This window comes from Labeo rohita, chromosome 7, assembly GCF_022985175.1.
Source record: "Labeo rohita strain BAU-BD-2019 chromosome 7, IGBB_LRoh.1.0, whole genome shotgun sequence".
Taxonomy (NCBI): domain Eukaryota; kingdom Metazoa; phylum Chordata; class Actinopteri; order Cypriniformes; family Cyprinidae; genus Labeo; species Labeo rohita.
The window spans coordinates 41,261,798-41,272,965 of record NC_066875.1 but is presented as its reverse complement, the minus strand read 5'-3'; the positions used below and the strand labels follow the sequence as shown (position 1 = coordinate 41,272,965).

At 34.2% G+C, this 11,168-nt stretch overlaps 1 protein-coding gene and 3 non-coding genes across 4 annotated transcripts; 3 read left to right on the top strand and 1 right to left on the bottom strand.

The window, feature by feature from the left end:
- Positions 1–175: 175 nt before the first annotated feature.
- On the bottom strand, positions 176–7,110 carry csrp3 (cysteine and glycine-rich protein 3 (cardiac LIM protein)). The gene is made up of 6 exons (XM_051115472.1): positions 6,975–7,110; positions 5,577–5,708; positions 3,336–3,504; positions 2,420–2,552; positions 2,106–2,199; positions 176–813 (listed from the first exon to the last, which is right to left on the bottom strand). Exons 2-6 carry the CDS (start codon positions 5,686–5,688, stop codon positions 740–742), a joined length of 582 nt encoding a protein of 193 aa, XP_050971429.1. The 5' UTR covers positions 5,689–5,708; positions 6,975–7,110; the 3' UTR covers positions 176–739.
- Positions 7,111–7,983: 873 nt separating this feature from the next.
- trnar-ucg (transfer RNA arginine (anticodon UCG)) lies at positions 7,984–8,056 on the top strand. Its single transcript has one exon. It is a non-coding gene; the product is annotated as a tRNA-Arg (tRNA).
- Positions 8,057–8,927: 871 nt separating this feature from the next.
- trnar-ucg (transfer RNA arginine (anticodon UCG)) lies at positions 8,928–9,000 on the top strand. Its single transcript has one exon. It is a non-coding gene; the product is annotated as a tRNA-Arg (tRNA).
- An 885-nt stretch (positions 9,001–9,885) lies between these two features.
- Positions 9,886–9,958, top strand: trnar-ucg (transfer RNA arginine (anticodon UCG)). The gene has a single exon. It is a non-coding gene; the product is annotated as a tRNA-Arg (tRNA).
- Positions 9,959–11,168: the final 1,210 nt, after the last annotated feature.

The window sequence follows — 11,168 nt, the reverse complement described above, 5'->3', positions numbered from 1 at the left end:
AAAACGATTTTCCTGCTTACAGATTGCTCTTTGAATCAATGTTGAATGACACATCTTTTATCCTTCATTTACTCTTTATTTATGTTTTTATGCCATGACATAGGATATACAGTCACAGTAGATAGAATTCATATAATTGTATTACATTTGTTTTATGCAGTATAGCATCAACGTAAGATCTAGTTTAAAGCTGAAGTGTGTACATTTCTTTTCTTTGTTTTAAAATACTTTCCCTTTTCCCAGCTTAAGATGTTGGTGGATGAGGTTCATGTGGCACCATCACAACATTATACTGCATAACCACATAGTCCACATACAGGAACACTGGCTCAACCAAGTTTTAGGTTAAATTTATTTCTTTCTTTTTTTCTTTTTTTTTTCTTTTTTTAATCTGATCTGTGGTAAAATGTTTGGAGGAAAAGTACAATTCTGTTTGGAAATTACACACTTCAGCTTAAAGTATAAAGCTTTTCACTGCACACAACAGTGTTTGATGGAATTTGTTTTTTTGAATGCTTTTAAAAATGCATAGTTGTTGCTAATGAAGAAATGCATTGTTAATTTAGTTAATTAATTAATGTATGGTTTATTTATTTCATCATGGTGAATGTTTAGAGGGCAAATGGTGTTGCTTTCTTTACTGAACATGCAAAAAAATTCATTAATACTGCCACTAGAGGGCGGTTAGATTTGGTTGTGTGCAGTGAAAACGCAGCTGCATTGGGCTGGGCTAAACTTGTCAATCATTCTCCTCAACCACACCCAGGTTCCCCAGGCCACGCCCCTTTGGACCAAAGTTTTTGGCATAGCAAACTGAAAAAAAAAATAAAAATAGAGAAATTGGTTGACAAATTATAGTTCTAATAATAAAATATGTCATAGCTTGTATCAAATTACACTCTCAGGAAAAAAAAGGTACAAAGATTTACCTTTTAGCTTTTGTACCTTAGGGTACCACAGTGACAGTATTTAGCAATAATTCAGAAATACTAGTGCTTTATTTTTTTAATTATTAATGCAAATTTCTATGAAAGCCCATTTTTGCCATGCACCTTTTATCTCACAAATTCTGACTTTTTCTCAAAATTGTGAGAGATAATTTCAGAATTGCATGAAATAACCTCAATTCTGACTTTGTTCCTCAGAATTGATATAATTTTAGAATTGAGAGAAATAAACTTAAAATTTCTGACTTTTTGTTCCTCAGAATTCTGATATAATTTCAAAACTGTGGAAAAAAAATTAACTTAATTTCAGAATCGTGAGAAATAAACTCAAAATTCTGACTTTTTTTCTCAAAGTTGTGATATAATTTCAGAATCGTGAGAAATAAACTCAAAATGCTGACTTTTTGTACCTCAAAATAGATATAATTTTAGAATTGTGAGAAGTAAACTCAAAATTCAGAATTTTTGTTCCTCAGAATTATAACTTCATATATAACTTCAGAATTGCGAGAAATAATCATAAAATTCTAACTTTTTTCCTCAAAATTGTGATATAATTTCAAAATTTTCAAAATTTTCACGGAATTGTGAGATATAATTTCAGAATTGCAAGAAATAAACTCAAAATTTAAGACTTCTTTTCTCACAATTATGAGTTTACATATCACATTTCTGACTTTACATTTAAGTTTATTTCTCGGAATTATGATTTTTTTTTCTCAGAATTCTTGCAATTTTGTTTTTAGTTTTAACCATGTTTTTTAAAAAAGGTAATACATTTTATATCTCACAATTCTGAGTTTACAAAAAAGATCTCAGATTTGTGAGGAAGAAGTTTGAATTGTGAGATCTAAACAGAATTGTGAGCAAAAATGTCTGAATTGTAAGATAAAATGTCACTGTCACCTTTTTTATTTTTTTAACCCATGGTGAATTTCTGTTAACATGATCAAAAACACTCAGCATAATGAAATAGATTAAATAGGCATTCGGGCTTTAATCACTGCAATATTTGTGCTCTTGATTGCGTCAATTGGCCTGTAATGGCTGTTGAACAATAACTAAGTCTATGTGAAACAGGGCATCTATTGACTGGTTAAGTGATATTATTGAGATTGAGCTGGCAGAGATCTTGCGGTCTGGTTTGATTGATTGTACCTTTACAGTAGAGCTCTCCATCTTTATCCGTCACTGTGGTGGATTCCAAACTCTTCCCACACAGTAAACAGCGGAAGCAGGTTTTGTGCCAGGCCTGTTGAATCAGAAAGAGTCACAGTCTGATAAATTACTACGCTGAAATATGCTTTACACAGCGCTGACCTGTGACAGCAGCATATTGCAGAAATGCTGAGAAGGGAACATGCTCTCAAAATATGCTTATATTTGTATTTGAATGGTTTAATATATTGTAACAGTATAATGTATCAAAACTCTGAGTCAGCCTCTCGCTTTAATTTTAGCTGTAGTTTTACCTTTCCAGCGCCCATGATTTTCTCCGCTGCATAAACGGCTTTAGTACAGCGAGGACAGCGATCCGTACTCCCAAACTTTTGAGCAAACTTGTTTGGGTTTGAGTTAGCAGATGAAGGACGGGGAGCTTTGGGCCTTAACATGTTAAAAACATACATAAGAATCACAACACAACAATAAAAATGGTGATCTATTTTTTTAAGGAATAGTTCACCCAAAAATTAAAACTTGCTCATAATGTACTATCCGAGATGGAGTTCAGGATATCCAAGATCTAGATGAGTTTGTTTCTTCATAAGAACAGATTTGGAGGAACTTAGCATTTAAATCACTCGATCACCAATGGATCCTCTGCAGCGAATGGGTGCCGTCAGAATGAGAGTCTAAACAGCTGATAAAAACACCACAATAATCCACAAGAAATCCACATGACTCCAGTCCATCAATTAACGTCTTGTGAGGTGAAAAGCTGCGTGTTTGTAAAAAAAAATCCCAAATCCTCTATCCATAATATTGCTTTTTCCAATGAAAAATTTGTCTCATCTAAATCAGGAGAGAAATATGCACAGATCAAGTACCATTTACAAGTGAAAACAGTCCAAAACTGTTCTAAACACATTATTATGTATTACTGACACTTCACAAGATGTTAATTGATAGACTGGAGTGGTGTGGATTACTTGTGAATTATAGTGATGTTATCAGCTTGTTTGGACTCTCATTCTGACGGCACCCATTCACTGCAGAGGACCATTGGTGAGCAAGTGATGTAATGCTGAATTTCTCTAAATCTGTTCCGATGAAGAAACAAACTCAACTTCAGCTTGGATGGTCTGAGGGTGAATACATTTTTAGCAAATTTGCATTTTTGGGTGAGCTGTTCCTTTAAAATATATTTTACAGATTTTCAGGACATACTCATGAGGCTGAAGTTCTTCATCATTGACGGGGTCAGAACTCAACGCTCCGGCACCTTGGCCGTACCCATAACCTTTTGGACCATATTTCTTGCCGTAGCAGGATTTACAGTAAATCTCAGACTCATGTGCTGCAACTGTTGTGCTGTCCAAACCTTTACGACAAGTCACTAGAGAACAGAAAGACAACTGTTTTTAAATATGACTGTACAAAGACATAAAAATTACAAAAAGCCTAAAAATAAAAATATATACTATTCAATTTTTTTTTTTTTTTTTAAGAAGTCTCTTATGTTCTCTCTTATGTGAAATCTAATTATCTTTTAAAGAACTTTTTTTTTTATGTAAATGTATTTTTAAAATGTAGTTTATTCCTGTAATGCAAAGTTGAATTTTGAGCATCATTACGTCTTTCTTTAGTGTCACATGATCCTTCAGAAATCATTCTAATATGCTGATTTGCTAGATGAGTTTCCAACAATGACTGTATGATTTTGAGATCCATCTTTTCACACTGAGGACAACTGAGGGACTCACATGCAACTATTACGGAAGGTTCAAATGCTCAATGATGCTTCAGATGGAAACAGCGCATTAGGAGCCAGGGGTGTAAACTTTTTTAATTTGAAGATCAAGGTAAATTTAACTGATTTTGTCTTCTGGGAAACATGTAAGTATCTTCTGTAGCTTCTGAAGGGCAGTACTACTTAAAAAAAAAAAAAAAAAAAAAGATATTTAGGCAAAATAAAAATGTACACATCTTGATTCTGTTCAAAGGTTTACACCCCTTGCTCTTAATGTATTGTGTTTCCTTCTGAAGCATCAGTAAGCGTTTGAACCTTCTGTAATAGTTGCATATGGGTCCCTCAGTGTGAAAAGACAGATTTCAAAATCATACAGTCATTGTTGGGAAGGGTTCAAATACACAAAAATGCTGAAAAACCAAAGAATTTGTGTGACCTGAAGGATTTTTCTGAAGAACAGCAGGCAGTTTAACTGTTCAGGACTAACACATTCAGTTTAACTCGATCATTCAGGTAACAACACAGTATTAAGAATCAAGTGTATGTAAACTTTTGAATAGGGTCATTTTTATAAATTCAGCTATTATTTTCTCTTGTGGACTATATGTAAATGTATTTTCTGTGTAACATCTTACTCAAGTCAGCACTAAGTGAAAAAACAACATGCATTTTGTACGATCCCTCTTATTTTGGTAAAATAATTAACATTTAGTAGATTCTGCAAGGTGTATGTAAACTTTTGACTTCAACTGTATTATTAACCAGTGGAAAAAAGCACAACAACTACTAAAGCATAAAATCTCATGTTGTTGAATTTGTTGTGAAAGACAGGGGGGAGTGTGGAGTTGGAGCGTGATCTCACGGCTCCTCCAGAGGGCTGTCATCTCCTGTCTGCGTTCGTCAGCTGCTGCACTTACAGCCAGGACGGCTCAAGAGGCTCATGGGAGCTTGGATTTGTGTCTAATTTTGGGCTGGATGAACAAGAGGCTCTGGGAGACAAAAGCATCCCGGCCGATGTCATCCGCAGCAGATGGAAACAGGCTCTTGAATGGTGGCGAACTGCAGGGGTGTTTGTGTTACCAGTCTCAGACTGACTATCACCACCCTTCCTGGCACAGCTCAAGCTTTTTAGCATTAATGCTGTGCCACTGAAAGCTGTCCGCTCACTGGGAAACATTTCAAAGAGGATTTTTGCTTTTGATGGCATTTTTGCGGGTTTTTTCTCATCGTCAAGCCCATTTGCATATTTAAAAACTATATATTAAATACTGTGACATTATTAAATATTCTAACATGACCAGATACATGAAGAAGAAATAAGCCAGGGTTATCATTAACTAACACCATTAAAAAAACGTTACTTGACATAAAATAACTTAAGGACCCAAGGGCCAAAGGATGCACGTTTGTATTTTTAATAATTTATTTTTGTTTATTTGTTTAGTTTATTTTCCTCTTATTCATCCTACTGGTTTATCTTTTTGTTTATATGTATTTTTACATCTATATGCTTGCTTTTTTTTAACATACCTTAAACTAGCTAAAACTGCTATATTTATGTTGCTTTTATATTGCTTTTTATTGCTTTTTATTTTACCACTTGTATCATAATCCACAAGGAAAATTTTAACCCCCTCTGAAATTGATATTTTTGATTCTGATATTTATTTTACCCCCGATTTTTATTTTCAGGGTAAGTTTTGCAGGGTAAGACTTACTGCAGATGAAGCAGGTTTTGTGGAAGCTCCGGCTGTTGCACTGGATCTCCTCAGCATGGTAAACCGTCTTCTCACAGGCCCCACATTTGGCTCCTCCACCCCAATTTGGCATGTTCGGCTCTGGCAGAGACTCTGACATACAGAGGGATGGGAAGAGAGACAATCAAACCAAGACTGCCAAAATCACTGACTAGAAAGAATGAGTATTCAAGTTTGTTAACTAACAGTCTGTTAAGGCCGTCTACCTTTGTTTTAAGTGTTATGTGACAGGTCGGATATAAAAATAGATGTATCCTATCTCAAAGTATAATACGTCTCTTTCTATCTCATCTGTCTGAGCAACAGAATATCACCTCACTAGTGTGGAATGCAATGATAAGGGTCCAGAAATAGGGCTTTTATTAGTGCCGCTGTCAGCTTACAAGAAGTGACCGCTTTGTAGTGTGAATAAAAGACTACTATAATAATTCTCATTAAGATCTGTTTTAATATTTAATATTACATTACTATTCATTTTAAATGTGTTTGAAAGAAATCTCTACTCAACAAGATTGTTTGTTTGATTAAAAATACAGTAAAACAGTAATATTATGAAATATTATTACAAGTTAAAATATGTGAATATATATTTTAAAATGTAATTTATTCATATTGCAAAGCTGAATTTTACTCCAGTCTTCAGTGTCACATGATCCTTCAGAAATCATTGTAATATGCTGATTTGCTGATCAAGAAACATTTTTAATTTTATCAGTTGAAAACAGTTTGCTACTTAATATTAAGTTAAGTGCTGCTTATATTAAGTGCTACTTAATAATTGAAAAGTAGTAATTTCTTTCAAATAATAAAAACCAAACTTTTGAATGATAGGGTAACTTTATTAATCTTGCATGTTTGATATTCTGTCATACACATATTCTACTTTGTATGAAATAAATATATTAATTAGTATTAATACGTTTTTTTACATAACATTTTAATGAAAGTCATTAACAGACAGTAAATGTGTAAGATATTCGGTTGATGGACATTCTAATGTAAAAATAGTTGTTGCATGATCTTTGTACTGTGAATGTACTATTATTATATATCTTTTATTATAGATTTTGGTGTAATTTCATTTTTGTTAATTTTATTGATTTTGTATTTTTATTGATTATTATTGATTTAGATTTTATTAAAGTCATAAGAGTTACACAGTCATGCTTGCTCAAATAAAACTTCTATTTAAAAATAATAATAATAATAAAATTAAAACCCCATATATATCTTCTCCAACACCACTTCACAACAGGCTCATTTTCAACACTAGTATGTAAAATATTTACATTTATATTACAGCATAAATTATCAGGCCATGGATAGACATAAAAATGCAAATATTTAAATTCTACTTACACAATCACGGGTTGTATAAGAAATCTTTTTCTGGAAACGATGCTTTCACCTCTGTCCAGCTCAGGGTCCCTAATGATGTCCATTTCTGACCCTCTTTGGCAGGTCTTTATATACTGGGCATCACTCCACCTCCACACATACTCACTCACTCATAATTTCAAGAGGACCAAGAGGCCGTGCTGACATTCAAATTAGTCCATCCTCCTAAATTAACTGCTGACAATACACAAATGCAATGTAGTTGCAGTGGCCTCCAATCCTGGGCTCAGATATTCTACAAGCACCACAGCATTTTTCAGCACTTTGAAGGCCTGAGTGCTCAACAACTGTACACAATGTGAGAAGTTCACAGGCTGCATGTACACTAAATGTTTTCAGATGATGACACATATTTATTCGTAACTGTTATTTATTTTTATCTTTACCTAATTGTATTTACTTTAAGTTTTGGATCATTATCTTAAAGAACAGTCTGTACTTCAACGTAATTTTTGTAATGATGTCATAGCCCAGGGATAGGCAACGTCGACCCTAGAGTGTTGATGTCCTGCATAGTTTAGCAACCCTAACTAAATTCTGCAGGTCATCGGCACTCCAGAACCAACCTATCCTTGTCATAGGCTATCTAATATCTGAAAATTTGATTTTCGTTTTTTTTTTTCTAGACTAAGTTCACCCAAGAATAAACATGAAGTCTCCATAATGTATGTTGATGATTAGCTGCTTTGCACTTCTTGCACTTTTTTTTTTTTTTACTTATTTTTTAAATTCCTTTTTATGCTTAGATGATACAGTGAATATTTGTAGGTTTTTGTAGTTCATTAAAAAAAAAAAAAAAACTTTTTTTTTTTTAAATATATGGTTAAATATCATAATACATGTCGACAGTTTTAATTTTTTGTCGATTTTTTAAAAATGAAGTGAATTGGACGACTGAAATATGTTGCAATGTACAGATGTACATGTGGTCTCTTAATTGTCGAATCAGCAATAAGTAAAAGAAGCAGCTGGCCTCGTGGCCTAATGGATAAGGCGTCTGACTTCGGATCAGAAGATTGCAGGTTCAAGTCCTGCTGGGGTTGTGTCTTTACAGACCTTGTTATATATAAAAATAACGTCAAAATAGCCACTCCTGTTTGCTGGAGAACTACCTCAGTGCGGAGTTTAGTGCCAATACTCATCTAACCCTGATAGCACGAGTACATCTGCAAGATGTAGTGTGCTCATCTGCAATACGTCTATTAGATGTCTTTAAGATGTTTATGATTTAGAATGTATGTAAAACTGACATCTTACAGACGTCTACCAGACATCTGTCCACTGCAGATGCTTTCCAGATCAAGAGATCTTTAAAAGACATCTTGCAGACATACGTGTGATATATGGGAACGCACCTCAGCCTGAAACCCTTTAAACTCAGATGTAAATGTGATTTATGAAGAGTTGTCCAATCAGCGCGAACGACAACAAAACGCAACTGACCTCGTGGCCTAATGGGTAAGGTGTCTGACTTCGGATCAGAAGTTTTTAGGTTCGAGTCCTGCCGGGGTCGTATCTTTACAGACCTTGTTATATATAACAAATAACGTCAAAATAGCCACTCCTGTTTGTTGGAGAACTACCTCAGGGTGGAGTTTAGTGCCAACACTCATCTAACCCTCATAGTACGTCTCGGAGACGTCTGCATTTACATCTGCAAGATGTAGTGTGCTCATCTGCAATACGTCTATTAGATGTTTCCTATCAGACGTTAAATAGACGTCTATTAGATGTCTTTAAGATGTTTATGATTTAGAATGCATGTAAAACTGACATCTTACAGACGTCTACTAGACATCTGTACACTGCAGATGCTCTCCAGATCAAGAGACTTTAACAGACATCTTGCAGACATACATGTGATATCTGGGAATGCACCCATTAAACTCACGGGAACTACAACAAAACACAGCCGACCTCGTGGCCTAATGGATAAGGCGTCTGACTTCGGATCAGAAGATTGCAGGTTCGAGTCCTGCCGGGGTCGTATCTTTACGTGCCTTATTATATAACAACAAATAACGTCAAAAATAGCCACTACTGCTTGCTATCTCAGTGCAGAGTTTAGCGCCAACACTCATCTAACGCACCTCAGTCTGAAACCCTTTAAACTCAGGTGTTACAGATTGGCTGAAAATTACTGACTTGTGTTGAAGTAGGATTAAAACAAAAATGTCCAACTCTAACATAATGGTGCTTATTAGGGGTTCAAGCGCGTAACCCTAAACCGTATTGTAATTGTTAAAACATTTATTCGTAACCGTTTTTTTTTCTTTTACATCTGCAAGATGTAGTTTGCTCATCTGCAATACGTCTGTTGGACGTTTCCTATCAGACGTCAAACAGTTTTTATGATTTAGAATGTATGTAAAACTGACATCTTACAGAATTGAAACAAATGTCCAGCTCTAACATAAGTTTTGGATCATTATCCAAAAAACAACAAAAAAAGCAGTCTGTATTTTATCAACATAATTTTTGTAATAATGTCGTAGCCTATCTGATGCAGTAGTCTGAAAAATTCGATTTTCGATTTTTTTTTACTAATAAGTTCACCCAAAATAAAAATGATGTCTCCATAATGTATGTTGTTCATGTTGATGATTAGCTGCTTTGCACTTCTTGCACTTTTTTTTATTTCACTTATTTTTAAATGTTTTATGCTTAGAGGATACAGTGACTGTAAAGTTCAATATAAAAGAAAAGGTTGGTTTTTCAAAAAAAAAAAAAAAAACATATGGTTAAATATCATAATATATGTCGACAGTTTAAATCCTTTGTCGATTTTTTTAATTGCATTGTATTCTGCAAAGATGTAAATGTGTTCTCTAAAGACACGTCGAATAAGCATAAACATCAATGGAGCACAACTGACCTCGTGGCCTAATGGATAAGGCGTCTGACTTCGGATCAGAAGATTGCAGGTTCGAGTCCTGCCGGGGTCGTGTCTTTACAGACATTGTTATATAACGGCAAATAACATCAGAAATTGTCACCTCTGGTGCTTAACTACCACAGCTCGGAGTTTAGCGTCAACGCTTATTCAACGCACCTGAACCTCTAAACTCAGGTGTTCAAGATTGCCTAAAAATTACAGGCGTGTGCATTGGAGCAGGACTGGAAAGTGTGCAGGTAGGTTGCTTTCCAGGAACAGAGTTGTCCCTGATGTATATAGTAAGAAACACCCTACATGTGTGAATTTGCAAATATATAATTTATTTAAGTGCTAATTAATATGATAGTGTGTGAACTGAATGGCATTGCAACATTCTTCACTAAAGTCATAAAACCTTATGTAATGGGCTTTGATTGATCTAGCATCCAGCTCTAAAATATGTGCTTTGTATTTGTTGAATGTATTACTGCACTACTCTCTATACAAAGTTGAATATATATTATTCTAAATTTCAGCCGCCTTATATATTTTTTTATTTTTTGGTCGCAAATTGTAACTGTATTATCACCCGCAATGTTATATAAAGTTACATATATTCAACTTGTTTCGTAAGAGCGGGCGTGGGCATTTGTGAATTTACGGGTCTGGCTTCCGGTCTCCTTCAGCTAAAATTTTAGCTGTACAAAACATCTTGTTTTGCTGCTTGATATTGCAAATTGTTGTCTTACCATATTATTTTAACGTATTATCTTAATTATTAACACAGGTTTATAGTGCAGACTTTTACCGCTTAATGCATGTTATTTTTCTTCTCGTTGTTCTGTTTCCTTGTAGTGGTTAATAAACCGGAAGTCTCATCCGTAGGCTTACTTTTGCATTAAAGAATAAGGTGGATGTTTGTCCAAATTTATCTGCATACACATGAAAGTGGAACAATATATACTACATAAATCTCAACTACCTGCTTGTATCATCGCTAATTGTGACAATAGGGTATTAACATTTTTTTTACATTAACAATTTTTTTAGTCTAAAGACAGTCTAAAGTTTTTTTTTTTAAAGGCACAGTCCAAGTATATGAATGTTTGATGCTTATTTTTACATCAGAATCACGAAGAATACATTTGAAGTTAATTAAAATAGTGATTAAAACATGTATTTAACTACAAAAATAAATGCATCTCTAAGAACTTTGATTCATTAAAATAAGGAATCAATACTAGACAGACATTCATAAAGATAAACAACCTTCAGGGATC